Raw genomic sequence first — 24,348 nt, 5'->3', positions numbered from 1 at the left:
TATTTTCAACCAATTATTAAGGTGTTTTTATTTATTTTTATTTTACCGACTCGAACGTGACAAAATACATGACTGAAACTGGAAATAATTTGCCGCTATTTATTTGCACATTGGATTTATTCAAATAAATGTGATAGATGAGGCTCTCTCAATAAGTGATTGTACAATGTACCCACATTTATATAATTATTACAGTTAGTGAGTATATGATATGGGGGTTAGATATATGTTTATTTCAACATTATATAAAGAACCTTTTTTATATACTATGGCAACAGTGCTATGTTGATCTGAGCCTTGCAGTTGGAAAACCACGTTATTGTCCGACTACTTCAAACGCGCCCAATATCTGTGGGGCTGCTCATCATGTCTGACCTTTTTTTTTTTTATTATAACGTTAATCTCAATGTGACCCTCCAGATTCAGAAGCTTGAAAACCCCATTAGAAAATCAGCTTAAACTCATTAGATGAACTTATTTTAGTTAGTTATGGAGTCAATGGTAATAGTTTTTAGTTTTTCAAACAGGTTTGTTAATTATTCTATTTGTTTACTACATTTGTTTTTTCATGATTAGTTTTAATTTTAGTTTGTTTTAGGTTACTATAATAACATGGCACTGAATGCAGTCTACCTTCAAGCTAGACCCCTTTGTGAATGGCCTTGAACAGTTAATTCAATTAAGTGTAAATCGTCCAATAAAATTATTAAAGTGTGTACGTGTGTGCCGAGGGCTGTTCCCCTGGCTTGGAGTTAATGGAATCATTTGCTCCGAGTACTCTGGTCATATGAACTCTGACTCCAACTCTCCTATCCTTCATATCTGAGTGGTGTGTTTAAGGATCACCAGGGGATGACTAAGCCAACCTCTTGTTCTGCGAATTTCAAAGGAAAAAGTTAAAGGAGAGAAGGAAGGAAGGAGGGATGAGGCGTGAGTCGACTATCAAAGGAATAGTTTGAGCCACTCTCTTCTCCTCCTCCACTTTTCATCTGCTTATATTTCCCAAAGCACAACCAGTGGCATTTTCTCCATATTACTTCCACCATGCCATCTCAGATGTGTAGAGCTGCTTAATAGACCCACAATAGTTGAGATGTGAGAAGTTTGATGACGCTGTTGTTGCAGGTTGCCTCATTATTAACTCCACAGGGAAAGCAAGCTCATTTAAGTGGGTTTTAATTAGTTATCTTTCAGGCTGTGCCTTGCTTTAACTCCTTCATAAATGATTAATGGAATGCACTGATGTAGGCAGAGATTCTAAAGTGCAGGTTACCGGGTGAGAATACTTTGTAGAAGCACCTTTTGGCAGCGGTTACAGCTGTGAGTCTTTCTGGGTAATTCTCTAAGTGCTTTCCACACCTGGATTGTGCAACATTTGCCCATTATTCTTTTCAAAGTTCTTCAAGCTCTGTCAAATTTGTTGTTGATCATTGTTAGACAACCATTTTCAAGTCTTGTCATAGATTTTCAAGTAGATTTTAAGTCAAAACTGTAACTCGGCCACTCAGGAACATTCACTGTTTCTTGGTAAGCAACTCCAGTGTAGATTTGGCCTTGTGTTTTAGGTTATTGTCCTGCTGAAAGGTGAATACATCTCCCAGTGTTTTGTGGAAAGCAGACTGAACCAGGTTTTCCTCTAGGAAAACTTAGCGCCATTCCTTTTCTTTTTTTATCCTGAAAAACTCCCCAGTCCTTAACGATTACAATCATAACCATAACATGATGCAGCCACCACTATGCTTGAAAATATGGAGAGTGGTACTCCGTAATATTTTGTATTGGATTTGCCCCAAACATAACACTTTGTATTCAGTACAAAAAGTTAATTGCTTTGCCACATTTTTTGCAGTATTACTTTAGTGCTGTGTTGCAAACAGGATGCATGATTTGGAATGTTTTTTAAAAAATCTGTGCAGGCTTCCTTCTTTTCACTCTGTCAATTAGTTTAGTATTGTGGAGTAACTACAATGTTGTTGATTCATCCTCAGTTTTGTCCTGTCACAGCCATTAAACTCTGTAACATTGGCCTCATGGTGAAATCCCTGAGCGGTCTCCTTCCTCTCCAGCAACTGAATTAGGAAGGACACCTGTATCTTTGTAGTGACTGGGTGTATTGTACACCATCCAAAGTGTAATTAATAACTAAACCATGCTCAAAGGGATATTCAATGTCTGCTTTTTTTTTTTGTTACCCATCTACCAATAGGTGCCCTTTGCGAGGCATTTTAAAACATCCTTGTTCTTTGTGGTTGAATCCGTGTTTGAATTTCACTGCTCGACTGAGGGACCTTACAGATAATTGTATGTTTAGGGTACAGAGATTAAGTAATTGTAAAAAAAATCATGTTGAACACTGTTATAGCACACAGAGTGAGTGCATGCAACTTGTTAAGCACATTTTCAATCCTGAACTAATTTAGGCTTGCCATAATAAAGGGGTTGAATACTTATTGACTCAAGACATTTCAGAAGTTCATTTTTAATTAATTAATTTCCACTTTGACATTATGGGTATTGTGTGTAGGCCAGTACATAAAAATCTCAATTTAATCAATTTTTAATTACGTCTGTAACGCAACAAAATGTGGAAAGAGTCAAGGGGTGTAAATACTTTCTGAACGCACTGTAAATGACTGAAGGCGGTGGCTTTCACCTTGGCGTGACCTGGAAGTAATTAACTTGGCGACATTAAGGAAGTGAATCACTCTTAAATAGGTCAGATGGGTGGAATTAATGAGCTGAAGTGATTGACTGAAACCTTGTACTTATTTTTTTTGGCTATTTTTTATTAATTTGTTCATTTTCTTGTTGGGGGTTGGGGACTACATGCACAACACATACAGTGGGGAGAACAAGTATTTGATACACTGACGATTTTGCAGGTTTTCCTACTTACAAAGCATGTAGAGGTCTGTAATTTTTATCATAGGTACACTTCAACTGTGAGAGACGGAATCAAAAAACAAAAATCCAGAAAATCACATTGTATGATTAAGTAATTAATTTGCATTTTATTGCATGACATAAGTATTTGATACATCAGAAAAGAATAACTTAATATTTGGTACAGAAATCTTTGTTTGCAATTACAGAGATCATACATTTCCTGTAGGTCTTGACCAGGTTTGCACACACTGAAGCAGGGATTTTGGCCCACTCCTCCATACAGACCTTCTCCAGATCCTTCAGGTTTCGGGGCTGTCGCTGGGCAATACGGACTTTCAGCTCCCTCCAAAGATTTTTCTATTGGGTTCAGGTCTGGAGACTGGCTAGGCCACTCCAGGACCTTGAGATGCTGTGTGTTTCGGGTCGTTGTCATGCTGGAAGACCCAGTCACGACCCATATTCAATGCTCTTACTGAGGGAAGGAGGTTGTTGGCCAAGATCTCGCGATACATGGCCCCATCCATCCTCCCCTCAATACGGTGCAGTCGTCCTGTCCCCTTTGCAGAAAAGCATCCCCAAAGAATGATGTTTCCACCTCCATGCTTCACGGTTGGGATGGCGTTCTTGGGGTTGTACTCATCCTTCTTCTTCCTCCAAACACGGCGAGTGTAGACCAAAAAGCTCTATTTTTGTCTCATCAGACCACATGACCTTCTCCCATTCCTCCTCTGGATCATCAAGATGGTCATTGGCAAACTTCAGACAGGCCTGGACATGCGCTGGCTTGAGCAGGGGGACCTTGCGTGCGCTGCAGGATTTTAATCCATGACGGCGTAGTGTGTTACTAATGGTTTTCTTTGAGACTGTGGTCCCAGCTCTCTTCAGGTCATTGACCAGGTCCTGCCGTGTAGTTCTGGGCTGATCCCTCACCTTCCTCATGATCATTGATGCCCCACGAGGTGAGATCTTGCATGGAGCCCCAGACCGAGGGTGATTAACCGTCATCTTGAACTTCTTCCATTTTCTAATAATTGCGCCAACAGTTGTTGCCTTCTCACCAAGCTGCTTGCCAATTGTCCTGTAGCCCATCCCAGCCTTGTGCAGGTCTACAATTTTATCCCTGATGTCCTTACACAGCTCTCTGGTCTTAGCCATTGTGGAGAGGTTGGAGTCTGTTTGATTGAGTGTGTGGACAGGTGTCTTTTATACAGGTAACGAGTTCAAACAGGTGCAGTTAATACAGGTAATGAGTGGAGAACAGGAGGACTTCTTAAAGAAAAACTAACAGGTCTGTGAGAGACGGAATTCTTACTGGTTGGTAGGTGATCAAATACTTATGTCATGCAATAAAATGCAAATTAATTACTTAAAAATCATACAATGTGATTTTCTGGATTTTTGTTTTAGATTCCGGCTCTCACAGTTGAATTGTACCTATAATAAAAATTACAGACCTCTACATGCTTTGTAAGTAGGAAAACCTGCAAAATCGGCAGTGTATCAAATACTTGTTCTCCCCACTGTACATACAGTACCAGTCAAAAGTTTGGACACACCTACTCATTCAAGGGTTTTTATTTTTACTACTTTCTACATTGTAGAATAATAGTGAAGACATCAAAACTTTGAAATAACACACATGGAATCATGTTGTAACGAAAAAAGTGATCAACAAATCAAAATATATTTTATATTTGAGATTCTTCAAATAGCCACCCTTTGCCTTGACAGCTTTGCACACTCTTGGCATTCTCTCAACCAGCTTCACCTGGAATGCTTTTCCAACAGTCTTGAAGGAGTTCCCACATATGCTGAGGACTTGTTGGCTGCTTTTCCTTCACTCTGCCGTCCGACTCATCCCAAACTGTCTCAATTGGGTTGAGGTGGGGGATTGTGGAGGCCAGGTCATCTGATGCAGCACTCCATCACTCTCCTTGGTCAAATAACACTTACACAGCCTGGAGGTGTGTTGGGTCATTGTCCTGTTGAAAAACAAATGATAGTCCCACTAAGCCCAAACCAGATCGGATGGCGTATCGCTGCAGAATGCTGTGGGAGCCAGGCTGGTTAAGTGTGCCTTGAATTCTAAATAAATCACAGACCATGTCACCAGCAAAGCACCCCCACACCATAACAGCTCCTACTCCATGCTTTACGTTGGGAACTACACATGCAGAGATCATCCGTTCACCCACACCGCGTCTCAGAAAGACACGGCGGTTGGAACCAAAAATCTCCAATTTGGACTCCAGACCAAAGGACAAATTTCCACCGGTCTATTGTCCATTGCTTGTGTTTCTTGGCCCAAGCAGGTCTCTTCTTCTTATTGGTGTCCTTTAGTAGTGGTTTCTTTGTAGCAATTCGACCATGAAGGCCTGACTCACACAGTCCCCTCTGAACAGTTGATGTTGAGATGTGTCTGTTACTTAAACTATTTGGGCTGCAATTTCTGAGGCTGGTAACTCTAATGAACTTATCGTCTGCAGCAGTGGTAACTCTGGGTCTTCCATTCCTGTGGTGGTCCTTATGAGAGCCAGTTTCATCATAGCGCTTGATGGTTTTTGCGACTGCACTTGAAGAAACTTTCAAAGTTCTTGAAATGTTCCGCATTGACTGACCTTCATGTCTTAAAGTAATGATGGACTGTCGTTTCTCTTTGCTTATTTGAGCTGTTCTTGCCATAATATGGACTTGGTATTTTACCAAATAGGGCTATCTTCTGTATACCCCCTCCTACCTTGTCACAACACAACTGATTGTCGCAAACGCATTAAGAAGGAAAGAAATTCCACAAATTAACTTTTAAGAAGGCACGCTTGTTAATTGAAATGCATTCCAGGTGACTACCTCATGAAGCTGGTTGAGGGAATGCCAAGAGTGTGCAAAGCTGTCTCATGGGCGGCGCACAATTGGCCCAGCGTCGTCCAGGGTAGGGGAGGGAATGGCCTGCAGGGATGTAGCTCAGTTGATAGAGCATGGCGTTTGCAATGCCAGGGTTGTGGGTTCGATTCCCACGGGGGGCCAGTATAATTATTTTTTTGTATTCACTAACTGTAAGTCGCTCTGGATAAGAGCGTCTGCTAAATGACTAAAATGTAAATGTAATCAAGGCAAAGGGTGGCTTTGTTGAACACTTTTTTCATTACAACATGATTCCATATGTGTTATTTCATAGTTTTGATGTCTTCACTATTATTCTACAATGTAGAAAATAGTAAAAATAAAGAAAAACCCTTGAACGAGTAGGTTTGTCCAAACTTTTGACTGCTAGTGTATACATTTTGTTTGTATGTTTGGCCTTTATATATTGTTCATTTGTATGTGCTGGGCTTTAGCTGGGAATATTCTTTACAGAGTCAAGTGTCCATGCCTCAATTGTATGCATTCTCGCTGTCGATAATTCAAATGGTATAACTTCTGGCGAATTGGAGAGATTGAGGTTATTGCCATCTAAGAGCCAATATATTTTTTGCGGCAGTGCTGCCTGCCAGCAGTAATCGTCTGATTTATTGAGAGATTCAAGGAGCTATCATTAAGTAAAATGGTAGATGAAAAGCATTGAATATGTATATACTTTGAAAATAATTGTGTAACTTTGTCCCATAAGCATTTAACTGCAGGGCACTCCCACATCATATGAAGGAATGTGCCTATCTGATGTAGGGAACACAGTTGGTAGTTGGGACCAATTTCATCGTAAAATGTTTCCTTAGTGTTAAATACAGTCTGTAAACAAACTTAAAATGTATAAGTTGATGGTTTGGATTACGGGATGCCAAGGTCATATTTTTCCATGTTCTATTCCAGTTAAAGGGCTGTTCTGTGGACCATACTTTTTTAATGGCTAGCTCAGAGTATGAGCTTTGCAAAAGTTGTTTATACAGTGCATTCGGAAAGTATTCAGACCCTTCCCATTTCCACATTTTGTTACGTTACAGCCTTATTCTAAAATTGATTAAATAAAAAAAATCATAAATCTACACACAATACTCCATAAAAAACAAAGTGAAAACAGGTTTTTAGAAATGTTTGCAAATGTATTACAAATAAAAAACATACCTTATTTACATAAGTATTCAGACCCTTTGCTATGAGACTCGAATTTGAGCTCCGGTGCATCCAGTTTCCATTGATCATCCTTGAGATGTTTCTACAACTTAATTGGCGTCAGCCTGTGGTAGATTCAATTCATTGGACATGATTTGGAAAGGCACACACCTGTCTATATAAGGTCCCACAGTTGACAGCGCATGCCAGAGCAAAAACCAAGCCATGAGGTCGAAGGAATTGTCCGTAGGTCTCCGAGACAGGATTGTGTCGAGGCCCAGATCTGGGGAAGGGTGCCAAAAAATGTCTGCAGCGTTGAAATGTCCCCAAGAACACAGTGGCCATCATTCTTAAATGGAAGAAGTTTGGTACCACCAAGACTCTTCCTAGAGCTGGCTGCCCGGCCAAACTGAGGAATCAGGGGAGAAGGGCGTGTGTCAGGGAGGTGGTCACTCTGACAGAGCTCCGGATTTCCTCTGTGGAGATGGGAGTACCTTCCTGAAGGACAACCATCTCTGCAGCACTACACCAATCAGGCCTTTATGGTAGAGTGGCCAGACGGAAGCCACTCCTCAGTAAAAGGCCCATGACAGCCCACTTGGAGTTTTCCAAAAGGCATCTAAAGGACTCTCAGACCAAGATAAACAAGATTCTATGGTCTGATGAAACCAAAATCGAACTCTGGCCTGAATGCCAAGCGTCACGTCTGGAGGAAACCTGGCACCATCCCTATGGTGAAGCATGGTGGTGGCAGCATCATGCTCTGGGGATGTTTTTCAGCGGCAGGGACTGGGAGACTAGTCAGGATCAAGTGAAAGATGAACGGAGCAAAGTACAGAGAGATCTTTGATGAAAACCTGCTCCAGAATGCTCAGGACCTCAGACTGGGGCGAAGGTTCACCATCCAACTGGAAAACAACCCTAAGCACACAGTAAAGACAATGCAGGAGTGGCTTCGGCATAAGTCTCTGAATGTCCTTGAGTGGCCCAGCCAGAGCCCGGACTTGAACCCGATCAAACATCTCTGAAGAGACCTGAAAATAGCTGTGCAGCGAAGCTCCCCATCCAATCTGATAGAGATTGAGAGGATCTGTAGAGAAGAATGGGATAAACTACTCAAATACTGGTTTGCCAAGCTTGTAGCATCATATCCAAGAAGACGCAAGGCTGTAATCGCTGCCAAAGGTGCTTCAACAAAATACTGAGTAAAGGGTCTGAATACTTATTTAAACGTGATATTTCCTTTTTTACTTTTAATACATTAGCAAAAATTTCTAAAAACCTGTTTCTCTTTTGTCGTTATGTGGTATTGTGTGTAGATTGATGAGGGGGCAAAAACGATTTAATCAATTTTAGAATAAGGCTGTAACGTAACAAAATGTAGAAAAAGTGAAGGAGTCTGAATACTTTCTGAATGCATTGTACATTATAGAGTATGATAACTGTGATTTAGGAGAAGACCCTTTAGTCTTGTGGTTTGATTAGGCCTATAGGTGGTCTTCCAGCTATATCCTGGATATATATCAAACCCGGCCCTGAGAGACTTCCTCCAGGTTTTACTTCTCTCTTTCTGTCTCCGCCTCGTTTTCTCTCCCGCCGTTGTTTGTTGTTACCTGTTCACACAGCCTAAGGCCTGGTAATAATGTGACTGGTTTTGTAGGAAGTAATCCACCCCATCTAGGTAAAGTGAAGGAAAAAGTTATTTCTGCCCTAAAGTTACAGTAGTTCTCCCGCATGCTGCAGAATATATTTGCTAATAAATCTTAGTGGTGACAGTTTGATAACGAAGGGGACGCACTATAGGAGTTTGCCTTGTATAATTTAGTTTCCGCTGTGAAACTCGCTGGAGGCAGGTCAGCCTGAAAAGCCCATAGATGTGACTGGAAAGGGGAAGACTTCGGTCCGGCTATCTATACTAGCTCATTTCCACGTTGATCGCTTATGAATAGCTTCTTCTACCTGTATATGTTCTTGTCTTTGTTTTGATTGGGTTTTTATGTTTTCGCAGAGCAGCAACCTATGGGGATAATAAAGTCATTAGCTGTTACTGTTGTGTAGCTGTATAAAGTATCATCCCGTGTTGGGATTTGGTACCTCTAGTTGATTTCCTTGCTGAAGCTCTGAGGTGCTCTGCCATAGGGTATTAAATCAAATAAAATGAAATCAAGTTCTATTTGCCACATGCGCCTAATACAACAGGTATACTCCTTACAGTGAAATGCTTACTTACAAGCCCTTAACCAACAATGCAGTTTTAAGAAAGGATTAACCGTGTCATTAAATGTAGGTTAAAATTTGGGTGAAAAAATACAAATTCGCGTAATTCCTTTACGTTGATGACTTTTTGCAAATCTAATCAGTTTTCGACATCAATTCAATGTCATCACATAAAATTTTTTTGGAATCAATGTTTATTCAACTAGTTTGTGCCCAGTGGGAAGGCTCCATGTTTTCCAGTTTGGGCAGATTAAGAACTGTCAGTGTCATGTCACACAGGCTTGCCAGGCACACTGAGTCAGTGTGCCTGTAACGTGTATGATGACTCATGTGTTCAGTAGTGTGACTGCCTCTCATAATTATGTGATGAAACAGTGATGTGACCACCAAGATGCCACCGAGATTGAACAAACCCTGTACCCTCTCTCATTCTCCTCCCTTCCCTCCTCTCCCCCTCTATTCCCTCTCTCTCTCACCAGGGCTTCCTCAATGCAGTTTATGAGAGACTCAAACAGTTCCTAGAATGCAGTAAGTATCCTGAACGTTCTTTCCTAAATATCTAATAACTTTCTAATTATACAATCCTCTGACACACACGTACCACACACCCAGCACCCACACCACACACATAGGGGTAAGTCTCAGTGCTCCAGATGGAGTGTTAGAAATGTTATTACTGGTATCTGTCTGTATTATCACACACGATATGTCTTTATTGCAGAGGGTCAGGGGAGGTCGGTGTGTATTTGGCCTGCTGGTATTTTGGGCTGTCCGATAGCGGAAGCTCATAGGCTCTCTGAGCCAGGAGAAATATCAGTCTCCCTGCAAGATAAGGGCGGATAAAGAAGCCTGTCCATTGAGTTGCCCATCCTCTATTTTCTCTCTCCTTTTCCTGTGTGTGATCCTTCCACTGAGGTCAGCCGTCTGGATATGCCATGTTATTACAGGTGTCACTGTCTGTGGAAGGATGTGTTTTTAGGTATGGGAACAGGTAGCCTCGTAATTACCAGATTGATTACCGCTGCGCTATCAGTCTGGAAGGGATTTCATTGAAGTCGTTTGGGCCGATAGGCATTGCCCAAAACAAATTAGAAGGTGATTGGATCACCTTCAACCAATCAGAAAACAGAAGCCACAGCGCTGCATTTTTCGGAAGTAACACAAGCACTTGCCGTCTTTCAAGAGAAAGGCATATCGAACACCAGGACAATAGGCTTAGGCTATATAATAGCAGAAATATAGTAGCCTAACATCAGCCAGGGGTGTATCTAATGATTTTGCCATTCCGTAGCGATGGATATTAGTCTACTGCATAGGATTCAATACAGAGATTGTCTTGATACAGTAACCTCCGATAGTCTACAGTTTATTTTGCAGAGTTCAGACTGTCATGTAAAGCTTTATATTTAGCTGTCACAACCTAACTATGACTTTACATGTGTTATTGGCCTGTTGTCTACTGCCTGTCAGCAACTAAACCACCCCCATAGTTCATCAGAGGAAGCTGATTGGTCCGACGCAATGGTGAAAGAAAAGGCGGGGCTCAGGCCTGCGCAACCTTACCAGACTGATATCAGCTTGCAGGATCAGAGGCTTTGCGAGGGAACAGGACCGTCGCCTCCTGTTCTTGAGGATGTCATCAGGAACGGTGAAGAGGAAGTAAACCTCCCAGGGCGTTTTTTTTATTGGCCACAGCATATTGTTTTTATAGATTCAATTTGATCGTCCGACTGAGTTATTCCTGACACGGCACCGTCTTTATTAGTCTACTTTATTGTATTACAGAAACAAAGGCCCTCTTTTCCCAGGTGGCGGTTTCATTCACTATCCCAGAGTGTGTGTTGGGCCTCATGACTTGTATGTACCATTCGTCACCACACATGAACTTCCCTACCAGGAAATAAGTTATTTGAATTGAATACACTAGGGGAATTAAAATATCCATCCATAGTGAAGTGCATTATGGTTTCACTGCCTTCATTCCTTCTCCCTTCAACTCGAGCGCTGTTATGATTGTATTACACAGAAAAGATCAGTGGATACCTTACAATTTCCTCCCCATCTTCTCCTCTCCTCCCCTCCCTGATTTATTGGCAGCCGGGCAGGGAGATGGACTCCGATGTCTGGCATTGGTGATCAGTGGGGGAAAAAGTGGTTGACATCAGAGTAACATTTTTCTAATGTAGCCCCTTGTTGAAACTGATGCACTTAATGTTGGCAAGAGCTGAAGGAAAGTGCCATGTCCACTTGTCATGTTTTCTATTGTTGTTTTATAGTGTTGTCATATGGCTTGTTGTTGTTCATACTGTTGTCATATAACGTACTGTTGTTCATATTTGTTTTGGTTTTATTTCTTCCAGGTCGGCAGGTAGGCCCAGAAAGCCCATGTCGAGAGAAGCTTGAGAAGACTATCATACTGTACACTAAAGTGGTGAGTCAAACGGATGAGTCTACAACCATGTAGGCCTATGTGTTGCTACAAATGTACACTAGTTAGTTTCTCAGTAGTCTTGCTTGCATACCAGCGTACCAGGTACTGTTGACAGAGGCTGATATCCCAGCGCCAAATGCTTCAACTTCATCTGTCTTACTTGCTCTCTTTTTCTACATTCTTCTCTCTCTTTCTCTCCTATTCTACCATCCTTTCTATTTCTGCCTTCCTCTTTTCTCACCCTCTTCTTTATCTCCCCTTATTTTATTTTGTTCTGCTTTCCCTTCTCCTTTTCTGCCATCCTCTCCTCACCCATCTTTTTTTCTACTTTACTCTCTTGTTAATTTTCTCCACCTTCTCTGTTTCTCTCATGTTTTTCCTTAACCATTCCTTCCCCCTCTCTCTCTTTCACTTCTCTATCCCCCCCCTCTCTCTCTCTCTCTCTCTCTCTCTCTCTCTCTCTCTCTCTCTCTCTCTCTCTCTCTCTCTCTCTCTCTCTCTCTCTCTCTCTCTCTCTCTCTCTCTCTCTCTCTCTCTAGTTGTTAGATTTCCTGGAGGTCCATCCGTGTGCGTTCATCCCACTGATCCAGCGCTCTCTGGAATTTGCTGTCAGCTACGTGTTCACGCCGGCCGGCGAGGGCCTGGTCTTCGAGCGCTTCACCGTCCAGTGCATGAACCTCATCAAAACCATCGTCAAGAACGATGCCTACAAACCCTGCAAGAACATCGAGGGTAGGAGGAGGGTGGGGGCTAGGGCTGTCAATGTGATGGAATTTTGGATGACGGTTATTGGTCATCCAAATGATGCAGTCACCGTAAAAAACGATGTAATCTTTTTTTCCTTTCAGTTATGGGGGTTATTTTATTTTCACGACGGTCTTCATGTAGGCCGTCATTGTAAATAAGAATTTGTTTTTAACTGATTTGCCTAGTTAAATAAAAAGATCCATAAGAGTCGGTGACACGGTTATATGTAATTGTGCCAGCCCTAGTGGGGGCAGGGGAGAGGGAGGGAGGGAGGGAGGGAGGGAGAGAGATTACAATTAGGGAGAGGAGAGAGAATAGAAAGAGACAGAGACAAATGGATACAGCAGGCAAAATCAACATGGCGTAGCATCGTTAATACAGCTAACCACAAATAACTGCACTTATTTGGCAGACAGGCAGACAGATTGCAAGCATCATTAATGTACCATTCTAATAATATAATGGGTTAGGAGGCGCCACAGTTTAGTTTCTCTCTGAGCTGTCGAGACTTAGTTGTCAAAGGTTGTGGTTAGTTTTGAATAGTTCTAACCTGCTGTCTGGGGCACCCCTCTCAGACAGTAAGCCGGAGAGTCTGGAGGCCCACAAGATCAAGACAGCGTTCTTCACACACCCCACCCTCACGGAGATCGGACGGCGTCTCGTCTCCCACTACTTTCTGTTGACAGCGGAAGAACTGGCCATGTGGGAGGAGGACCCAGAGGGCTTCGGTACGCTCACAAATACATACTGCTACTAATGTGTTAACCTGTCACCTTGCCAGCTTTTCTCTCCTCATGTTAACTCAGCTAATGCGTCCATCTGAATCTCCACACCATGCTGGAGTACACACACATACACCCTCCTTATCTCATTGTTGCTCTTTTTTTGTATTCACAGCTGTTGAAGAAACCGGGGGTGACTCCTGGAAATACAGTCTACGGGTGAGTGAATGACACACGTGCACACACACACACACACGTGCGCACACGCAAAGATGCCAGTGCACAGATACCAGACAGACAGACAGACTTGCTCAGCGCAGGCCAAGCCTTAGAAGCAGCCATGCTCTCCCTGTGACTCCTCTCACTAACAGCTTTGCTGATTTTATTTCAACAATATATTCACAGTCACACTGAAGCTGATTATTTCCCCTCCATTTCATCATATCCCTCTTCTCCTGTATTGTTTGGGAGTCCTTGACTGGGGTCCTTGACTGGGGTGCAAAAGGATACCACAGCACAGCCACATATAACCAGGAACCAGAGAATTCCTAGAGATTTGTGAGCCAGAAAGTGTGTTATAGGATAAGGGTGGAGAGGTGAGATAGTGTTTCTACCCATGGCCTGTGATGTATGGTCTTAGTAGATAACCACACACACCATTACCAGTACTATTCTCCACACACAAGAGCAACAATATTCTCCCTACCAGAGGGAAGAATGAGAGCAGTCTTTAGCTGAACTGTCATACAGGAAAAGGAAGACACATATTTCAGTCGTCTTAAGCAAAATAAACTGTTCTGTCCCCCAAAACACAGTAACAAAGTGTCTTATTGCAGTGCTGGTCAATCAGTTACACTATCAATTAGACTTACACTAGCTGAGCGACCGTTCTGTTATTTGTCAGTTTTTAAGCAACTAACGTAGGTTCAATTATTTATTCAATAAAAATTATTGTATTACATTTTTTTAGCTTAATGCACACATTGCACAGTTTCTCTAGAGATTAATCCGATCAATCCCGAACTGTGCGATGTAGTAGGGTAGTTTCCAACAGGCCAATATTCTACATAGTTTAGCGCACAAGACATGGTAATTAACTACAATGACCATAATCCATTGCACAAGCATTTGTCCGGTCTGTATGTTTCTTTTATGCCTGCTACATTAGGTTAGTGTGGGGCAGACACGGACAGCGAGAATGCATGATCGAGAGGTAAAGAGAATGCATGATCCAGAGGGAAAGAGAGCAGTTGCTTCGAGGTATCTCTTGCTGAAATAGGGTTTCCGTTAGGAAAATGTGGCACCATAAATTTGACCAGCAGCATTTGAATTTACCGGACATGTGAGAAATGTGAGAAATATGCAATGGGTGCGTAACCTGAAATCGCATTTAGATTATGGTAATGCATCTTAACTGAACATGCAAGTTGAGGATGCAACGATGTTCGGTCCTTACCGATTTTTTATGTGCACTTTGAAGAAGTTAGAATAACTGTCCACATTTACTTTTCCTCAGCCAACAAGACAAGTAACTAACAGCAAAATGACTTGCCTATGTCAATCTACTACCCTCATAGTAGAAAAGTTGCTAAAGACGACTTTCATTTAACAGTTCAGCTAAAGACTGCTCTCATTCTTCCCTCTGGTAGGGAGAATATTGTTGCTCTTGTGTGTGGAGAATAGTACTGGTAATGGTGTGTGTGGTTATCTACTAAGACCATACATCAAAAGGGCACCGCACATGCAAGCGGTTTCATGTGACAGATGACAATATACGTTAGAAATGTAGAAAGAAGGATCTAATATGCAACAACTAGCATGGGTTGCTAATGTGACTAGGATTGTGACTTTGGCTACTGGACAATAAAATAAAGTTGATATAAAATAATTGCCTCTACGGATATGGTCAGATTCTTGCTAGGCTACTTTGAAGCAAGGTAAGACATGCCTCATAATATGTATTAAAATGTTCAGGTTTCAAACAATTATGTTTTCAAAATGCATACTGCCTCCAGCTCATTGCAAGTTGTTGTGTGACATGCTGATGAAGCCTGTCTTCCATTGCCTACAGTGGGGGAAAAAAGTATTTAGTCAGCCACCAATTGTGCAAGTTCTCCCACTTAAAAAGATGAGAGAGGCCTGTAATTTTCATCATAGGTACACGTCAACTATGACAGACAAATTGAGAGAAAAAAATCCAGAAAATCACATTGTAGGATTTTTTCTGAATTTATTTGCAAATTATGGTGGAAAATAAGTATTTGGTCACCTACAAACAAGCAAGAATTCTGGCTCTCACAGACCTGTAACTTCTTCTTTAAGAGGCTCCTCTGTCCTCCACTCGTTACCTGTATTAATGGCACCTGTTTGAACTTGTTATCAGTATAAAAGACACCTGTCCACAACCTCAAACAGTCACACTCCAAACTCCACTATGGCCAAGACCAAAGAGCTGTCAAAGGACACCAGAAACAAAATTGTAGACCTGCACCAGGCTGGGAAGACTGAATCTGCAATAGGTAAGCAGCTTGGTTAGAAGAAATCAACTGTGGGAGCAATTATTAGGAAATGGAAGACATACAAGACCACTGATAATCTCCCTCGATCTGGGGCTCCACGCAAGATCTCACCCCGTGGGGTCAAAATGATCACAAGAACGGTGAGCAAAAATCCCAGAACCACACGGGGGGACCTAGTGAATGACCTGCAGAGAGCTGGGACCAAAGTAACAAAGCCTACCATCAGTAACACACTACGCCGCCAGGGACTCAAATCCTGCATTGCCAGACGTGTCCCCCTGCTTAAGCCAGTACATGTCCAGGCCCGTCTGAAGTTTGCTAGAGTGCATTTGGATGATCCAGAAGAGGATTGGGAGAATGTCATATGGTCAGATGAAACCAAAATAGAACTTTTTGGTAAAAACTCAACTCGTCGTGTTTGGAGGACAAAGAATGCTGAGTTGCATCCAAAGACCACCATACCTACTGTGAAGCATGGGGGTGGAAACATCATGCTTTGGGGCTGTTTTTCTGCAAAGGGACCAGGACGACTGATCCGTGTAAAGGAAAGAATGAATGGGGCCATGTATCGTGAGATTTTGAGTGAAAACCTCCTTCCATCAGCAAGGGCATTGAAGATGAAACGTGGCTGGGTCTTTCAGCATGACAATGATCCCAAACACACCGCCCGGGCAACGAAGGAGTGGCTTCGTAAGAATCATTTCAAGGTCCTGGAATGGCCTAGCCAGTCTCCAGATCTCAACCCCATAGAAAATCTTTGGAGGGAGTTGAAAGTCCGTGTTGCCCAGCGACAGCCCCAAAACATCACTGCTCTAGAGGAGATCTGCATGGAGGAATGGGCCAAAATACCAGCAACAATGTGTGAAAACCTTGTGAAGACTTACAGAAAACGTTTGACCTGTGTCATTGCCAACAAAGGGTATATAACAAAGTATTGAGAAACTTTTGTTATTGACCAAATACTTATTTTCCACCATAATTTGCAAATAAATTCATTAAAAATCCTACACTGTGATTTTCTGGATTTTTTTCCTCATTTTGTCTGTCATAGTTGACGTGTACCTATGATGAAAATTACAGGCCTCATCTTTTTAAGTGGGAGAACTTGCACAATTGGTGGCTGACTAAATACTTTTTCCCCCACTGTATGTATTCATTTCCTGTTTGAGATGCAGTAGCAGCAGCTCTCGTACTGTCTGACAGATTTTCCGCTCAAAGGTTCTGTATCTGTATGTTGTACGCGTGTGATAAATAAGATGCATAATGAATATAATGTACATGCGCCAATGTAATTCCACTAAATTATGGAAATGAACCTATAGACCGATAAGCATGACCAGTCAAAAGTATTTCCATCGACTGGTATTTCCATCAATAAACAGGCTAAAAAGCATTATTTCGCAATGGGATTTTTTCTCCTACTAAATAACTACTAAAATTGTGATTTTGTCATCTTATCTCTATAGAGATGAGATGATGACTTGGAGTGACATAATAAAGTCATCGAATTAAACAAATTTAACTGAACTATTTTATTAAAGTAAAGTGATGTGAATAAATGATGGTTAATAAGTGCTAAGCAGTCACCACCATCATAGGACTTTTATATATAGTTTTATTCTGTGTTACAGCATTCAAACCAACTAGTGCATTTCATGTTTTTTTAAAATAATCGAAACCGTATTTTTTTACCGAACCGACCTCAAAAAGCACTAATCGCTCAGCACTACTCTCAACCAAAAACAGGCCATGATTAGAAAAAGGAGAAGTCTGCCCTCATAGTATTGAGCTGATACAAGGAAATGTGTTTGATATGGTATTGATATTGTGTATATGTATGTAAGTAAGGACCAGTGGGTAGCATGGTACAGGGAGGATGTTTTAGTGACGTCTCTGACGTCTGTCTGTTTCTCAACGAAGTGGGGTAAGCTTTATGGGGTTTTGGCTGCTGCCTGTATCATCTCCTTACTGCTATCAGACTCCTCCCTCTCCCTCCCTACCTTGCTTCTTCTCTCCACCTCTCTTTCTCTGATCTTCCCTCGGTCCTCAGTTAAGCCCCACTTTGCTTACTTCCATAGCTCTCTGGTTTAGGATCCAAACTTCTTTTGAAGTACACCAGTGTAGTGTAGTCGACCGCTGATTAGGTCACAGTGGATTATGTAATTGGTGCCGACTCCTTTTAGGTGAGACCCAATTTAAATTAATTAATTTGACTCGCTGAGGATATCCGCGCACTCCTGTTTACTCCCAATCACAACTGTCTCAAATCTGCTACCACCCCTCCCCCATCAACCCTGCTTGGCTTTCAACTACACAGACACTGATAACTAGGGCCAACAGTTTATTCTAGTCAGGTCATGTGGTCATTGCAAACTCAGGGCCTTGCATATAAATTAACTCATCTGAACATGCATGCTCCAGTCCCCACTAAAGTATGCTGTTGGGAGGAAAATAGATCTTCCTTCCCAGTACAGTGGGTGATGTGTCCTTGATGTCTCCTGCCCTCTCCATCGTGGTCATCTAATGAGCTGTGTGTCAGTATGGCTTTATTATCAATGGTCTGTCATGGGCAGCAATACTATCACCTGGTTATTGATTCCCACTGGTGTTGATCATGTCAGTGTTGTTGCCCCCTGTGGGAGAAGAACATGTTTGATGGGTGGGTTGTGTTTGTGGCTTGATCTAATAAAGCTTGACAGGTGTTGTATAGGTGATGACTAACCTTTAACCCTGTGAGTGATACCTGGCTGTTGCTGTCAGTGATGAGTCTCATGCGATGCATACCACGTGGCTCCCCTGCTCATTGATTTAGTGCCAGTAGAACTGATGGAGAGGGAGTGTGTATGTCTTTTGTCTGTCTGTGTGTTTGTGTTGTTGTTTACTTATTGCCCCCCCCCCCCCCCCCCCCCTTTCACCAGCCTTGTACGGAAGTGTTGTTCTTGGACATATTCCACAACTACAGTCAGACCCTGACACCAGTGCTGCTGGAGATGGTGCTGAATCTACAAGGTAAGTCTGTCATTGTATTGCTCTGTAAGACAGTCATTTCTGATGTCAATAAAGGTCAAATAGAAACATGTTTCACAGAACGGAGCATGATTCCTTTCTAACCTTGTCTTGTCCAACCACAGCTTTGGTTGTGGAGTTGTCCACTTAAATGGCTCAGAACATGTGCTGTACAACATAACCATTCAAGTATTTAGAAACACATTCTTTAGATTACAATATGAGATTTCCCCTGTGATAAGTCATTCGTTTCCAGAGTGAGTTGTCAGTGCACACAAACACAGGACAATTACAGGGTGTCTTTAGGCCAGTGTTCGTCTCTGACTGTTATATTATAGAGGACTGTCGGAGTGAGGAGAAATAGGAGAACACTAGATTGGAACAATTTAACTGAGAGCCCAAATATTGATTGTGAGAAGCCACTCTGGCTCCAGCAACAGGGGTGTAAGTGAGAGGGACAGAGGATTCCATCATTTTCCATGTCTCGCTTATTATCGTCTGTGTGTAGGTTTAACTTGGTGTATGTGTGTGATTGCAGGACCAACCAATGTGGAGGACTCTGTTCAGCTGCTGATGAAGGATGCAGGTGGGTAATCATGAGTTCTTGCGGTCTCACTGCAGTAAGGTCAGAGGTCAGGGCTCTCTGCAAGGTCAGCGGTACCTCTGTTCCTCAGATCTGAAGCTGAGACATCCAGATAAGAAATGGCTGCAGATTATTCCCTTGTCCAGAGGCTGTAAAAAGTCTGTATATGATCAGCTGCCGCATTTTTGCAGTGACTATAGTCTGACGGTCTTAAGTGCCTAACAGCTCTGACATCACAGGATTTTGACGTACGTTCTCATACAGTGCCTTCGGAAAGTATTCAGAACCCTTGACTTTTTCCACATTTTGTTACGTTACAGCCTTATTCTAAAATTTATTAAATTGTTTTTTCCGCCTCATCAATCTAGACACAATACCCCATAATGACAAAGCAAAAACAGCTTTTTAAATACATTTTTGCTAAATTATATAAAATAAAAAAACATACATAAGTATTCATACCCTTTACTCAGTACTTTGTTGAAGCACCTTTGGCAGTGATTACAGCATTGATTCTTCTTGGGTATGACACTACAAGCTTGGCACACCTGTATTTGGGGAGTTTCTCCCATTCTTCTCTGCAGATCCTCTCGAGCTCTGTCAGGTTGGATGGGGAGCGTTGCTGCACAGCTATTTTCAGGTCTCTCCAGAGATGTTCGATCGGGTTTAAGTCCGGGCTCTGGCTGGGCCACTCAAGGATTCGAAGCCACTCCTGCGTTGTCTTGGCTGTGTGCTTAGGGTTGTTGTCCTGTTGGAAGGTGAACCTTCACCCCCAGTCTGAGGACCTGAGGGCCCTGGAGCAGGTTTTCATCAAGGATCTCTCTGTACTTTGCTCCGTTCATCTTTACCTCGATCCTGACTAGTCTCCCAGTCCATTCCACTGAAAAACATCCCCACAGCATGATGCTGCCACCACCATGCTTCACTGTAGGGATGGTGCCAGGTTTCCCCCAGACGTGGCAATTGGCATTCAGGCCAAAGAGTTCAATCTTGGTTTCATCAGACCAGAGAATCTTGTTTCTCATGGTCTGAGAGTCTTTAGGTGCCTTTTGGCTGTCATGTGCCTTTTACTGAGGAGTGGCTTCCGTCTGGCCACTCTACCATAAAGGCCTGATTGGTGGAGTGCTGCAGAGATTGTTGTCCTTCCAGAAGGACAACCATCTCCACCGAGGAACTCTAGAACTCTGTCAGAGGGACCATCGGGTTCTTGGTCAGCTCCCTGACCAAGGCCCTTCTCCCCCGTTTGCTCAGTTTGGCCGGCCGGGCGGCCAGCTCTAGGAAGAGTCTTGGTGGTTCCAAACTTCTTCCATTTAAGAATGATGGAGGCCACTGTGTTCTTGGGGACCTTCAATGCTGCAGACATTTTTTGGGACCCTTCCCCAGATCTGAGCCTCGACACAATCCTGTCTCTGAGCTCTACGGACAATTCCTTCGACATCATGGCTTGGTTTTTGCTCTGACATGCACTGTCAACTGTGGGACCTTATATAGCCAGGTGTGTGCCTTTCCAAATCATGTCCAATCAATTGAGTTTACCACTGTTGGACTCCAATCAAGTTGTAGAAACATCTCAAGGACGACCAATGGAAACAGGATGCAGCTGAGCTCATTTTTGAATCTCATAGCAAAGGGTCTGAGGGTTGTGTGTAGATTGCTGAGGATTTTTTATTTATTTAATCCATTTTAGAATAAGGCTGTAACGTAACAAAATGTGGAAAAAACAAGGGGTCTGAATACTTTCCGAAGGCACTGTATACCGTAAATCTCACTGGATCCTTAATAGATCTCAATCAGGGTTTGAAAATAAGATAAAACAGGAACATTTCCTGGGGATATTATTCACCCCTGGGTCTTAACTGGAAGTCCAGATAGTGTTTTGGAACACAGAATGTCTAGATGAGTCATACCGGTATACAGGACACACTGATGTTCCTGTTCCCTGCCTCCAGTGATTTACTCTCTAGAGAGACACCTTATTTTTTCCCCCTGCACCCCCCCCCCCCCCTCTCTCATCCTTGCTCCCCCGTCTCTAGTTTGATCACTCCTTAGACAGACTATAACTCCCTCTCTCTGGGTCTCATTTGGTAGAAAGCCTGTCCTTGTCCTGATGTTGCTTCCAGTATGTATCCTTCTCCCTCTGTGGTCGTTAGCGCACCACAGGTTCTCCCAGCGCTGTTAATGACAACGTTTGTCCATCACACCACCACTATGTTGTCATCAGTTGTCCACATTGTTTATAGTTGACTGTGTCTCACTAAAATCCACATGTAGTGTCAGTGGGTTATTTTAGTGTAGTTACTCAAATGGGCTTTATGGATGAGAATAGCAATATAACATCACTTTAATGTGTTTCTGTTTTGTTCCTTATGCCCCGCGTTTTCTTCAATATAAAATGACAAAACTCCAAATGTACAGCTCAGGCTATTAGATATCGGATGGCAAGAAAATAGAAATAGATGGCATCTTTCAGTCGTAACAGTATTTCATTGTTGAAAAAAGGCTAATTTATGTGTCGCTATCTGTCCACAGTGTACAATGCAGTGGGGCTGGCTGCATACGAGCTGTTTGACAACATTGACTTTGACCAGTGGTTCAACAATCAGCTTCTGGGCGAGCTACAAGTTAGCCACCACAGGTATGTCATAACTCTGTCATAATGATGCATTATTAACAATGATGGATTGCATTTGTGTAGGTGTAATGCTTTTCCAAGAACTTGAAGTGCTTTCAGTAGGGCGTGACAACTATCCTGTTACCCAATCCGTGAACTGGTTTCCTCTATCGCCACCCAATGACAGTTGGAGTTAATGTTGACTCAATTGAGCTTCATTTATGTAACCTCCATCCACTGTTTCCCCATCAATCAATGCAAATCACTCCTTTAGCCAAAAAACGACTGTCACTTGGTTAGTAGTTGGTGTCACTACAAACATCCAGACTCAGGCTGTGATGACTCATATAAAAGAAGAGCGAGGGAGAGCCAGTGTTTTGGAAGGAGAGGAGGAGGAGAGGGTAAAGGTGGAATGTGTGATCTCATGCAGTACAATGGAACCCTCTCGACACTTGAGTGGTCAAACACACAAAGGAAGTGATGTCCCAACGACGGTGTGATGTCACAGTGCAGGTGTGGTGATGTCACAATGGGGCTTTGATGGGGGTGTTCTATCCACGGAATGAAAATGGCTCCAGCCTCTCTCAGCCTCTCTGACACATCAAAGCACACAGACTTACTTTAGTTAAAGTAGCTCCATCTGGCCTTATCATCTGTCTATGGTGGGTGGGCTGCTGCTCTTCAAAGAGAGTGTTCGGCTGAGCCATTCACCTGCTACACCATTCAACTTCTTTGTTGTAGTCTATTCAGAGAATAAAGTCAGGTTGATATACAATATGTGCTCTGATACACTTTTGAACTTTGTCTTTCTTTGAGCTACTGGCGCTTCAGATGTCACGTGGCTTTGACTGAACATTGTTTACAGTTGCACACTGTAAATGTAGCTTACAGTTCTGAGGACGCACAACGTGATCGTTTTATTTTCTCTCATGTGTTATGGGTTGCGTTTTACATGGAAAGGTATTTTATTATCATAACGCATTTAGCCCTCCGGTCAGCCCGTGACAACGGTATGGTATGTCCCCCACTTCAAATAGCAATTAGCCTACAGGCAGGGTCTACAAGACCTGACACAGATCAATGCAAAACACTCACCAGAAAGATGAAAGAATCAGTTCTATGATGGAGAACATCAGACTTGTCTTCCACTGTTGCTATTAGCCTAGTCTACTGTTATCCAAAAGCTACCGATATAGTACCCTGAAAACAACTGCACACTGTCTGCTGTTGTGGCATGTTGCATCATTCTGATTGGTCAAGAGAGTAGAGCAATTATAATTTTTGAATTTCAACTATAAATTCATGATATTATTCGAATAGTGAAATAATATCAAATGCCCATCCCAAACAGTTACCTAGGTACATTGCCTTCAGAAAGTATTCACACTCTTTGAATTATTCCACATTTTGTTGTTACAGCCTGAATTCAAAATGGATTAAATAGATTTTCTTTCTCACCCATCTATACACACTACCCCATAATGATAGTGAAAACATGTTTTTAGACATTTTTGCAAATTCATTGAAATTTACATAAGTATTCGCACACACCCCTCTAAGAGCTTTGCACACCTGGATTGTACAATATTTTCACATTCTTAAAAAAAGTATTCAATCTGTGAAGTTGGTTGTTAATCGTTGCTAGACAGATATTTTCAAGTCTTGCCATAGATTTTCAAGCCAATTTAAGTAAACTTTTTTTTGCCGTTTTACTTTAGTGCCTTATTGCAAACAGGGTGCATGTTTTGGAATATTTGTATTCTGTACAGGCTTCCTTCTTTTCACTCTGTCATTTAGGTTAGTATTGTGGAGTCACTACAGTGTTGTTGACCCATCCTCAGTTTTCTCCTATCACAGCAATTAAGCACATTTTTACTCCTTAACTTATTTAGGCTTGCCACCACCACCCTTTTTTGCTACATATACAGTGGGGAGAACAAATATTTGATACACTGCCAATTTTGCAGGTTTTCCTACTTACAAAGCATGTTTCTGGCTCTCAAGACACTCTTAAAGGGAGTGCTCCTAATCTCAGTTTGTTACCTGTATAAAAGACACCTGTCCACAGAAGCAATCAATCAATCAGATTCCAAACTCTCCACTATGGCCAAGACCAAAGAGCTCTCCAAGGATGTCAGGGACAAGATTGTAGACCTACACAAGGCTGGAATGGGCTAAAAGACCATCGCCAAGCAGCTTGGTGAGAAGGTGACAACAGTTGGTGCGATTATTCGCAAATTAAAGAAACACAAAAGACCTGTCAATCTCCCTCGGCCTGGGGCTCCATGCAAGATCTCACCTCGTGGAGTTGCAATGATCATGAGAACGGTGAGGAATCAGCTCAGAACTACACGGGAGGATCTTGTCAATGATCTCAAGGCAGCTGGGACCATAGTCACCAAGAAAACAATTGGTAACACACTACGCCGTGAAGGACTGAAATCCTGCAGCGCCCGCAAGGTCCCCCTGCTCAAGAAAGCACATATACAGGGCCATCTGAAGTTTGCCAATGAACATCTGAATGATTCAGGGGAGAACTGGGTAAAAGTGTTGTGGTCAGATGAGACCAAAATCGAGCT

General features: G+C 42.4%; 1 protein-coding gene across 1 annotated transcript in view; it reads left to right on the top strand.

The window, feature by feature from the left end:
- The window catches only part of ipo11 (importin 11), a 228,248-nt gene that overhangs the window by 58,466 nt on the left and 145,434 nt on the right, over window positions 1–24,348 (top strand). Inside the window, exons 8-15 of the mRNA XM_084176960.1 lie at window positions 9,630–9,678; window positions 11,511–11,581; window positions 12,121–12,313; window positions 12,904–13,056; window positions 13,226–13,269; window positions 18,488–18,578; window positions 19,114–19,161; window positions 21,688–21,793. Coding sequence (XP_084033086.1) covers window positions 9,630–9,678; window positions 11,511–11,581; window positions 12,121–12,313; window positions 12,904–13,056; window positions 13,226–13,269; window positions 18,488–18,578; window positions 19,114–19,161; window positions 21,688–21,793 — 755 coding nt within the window. The remainder of the gene's footprint in view (window positions 1–9,629; window positions 9,679–11,510; window positions 11,582–12,120; window positions 12,314–12,903; window positions 13,057–13,225; window positions 13,270–18,487; window positions 18,579–19,113; window positions 19,162–21,687; window positions 21,794–24,348) is intronic.

This window comes from Coregonus lavaretus, assembly GCF_964263955.1.
Source record: "Coregonus lavaretus genome assembly, chromosome: 14".
In the NCBI taxonomy this organism is placed as follows: Eukaryota; Metazoa; Chordata; class Actinopteri; order Salmoniformes; family Salmonidae; genus Coregonus; species Coregonus lavaretus.
The sequence above is the reverse complement of the archived record's forward strand: the minus strand, read 5'-3'. Positions and strand labels throughout refer to the sequence as shown.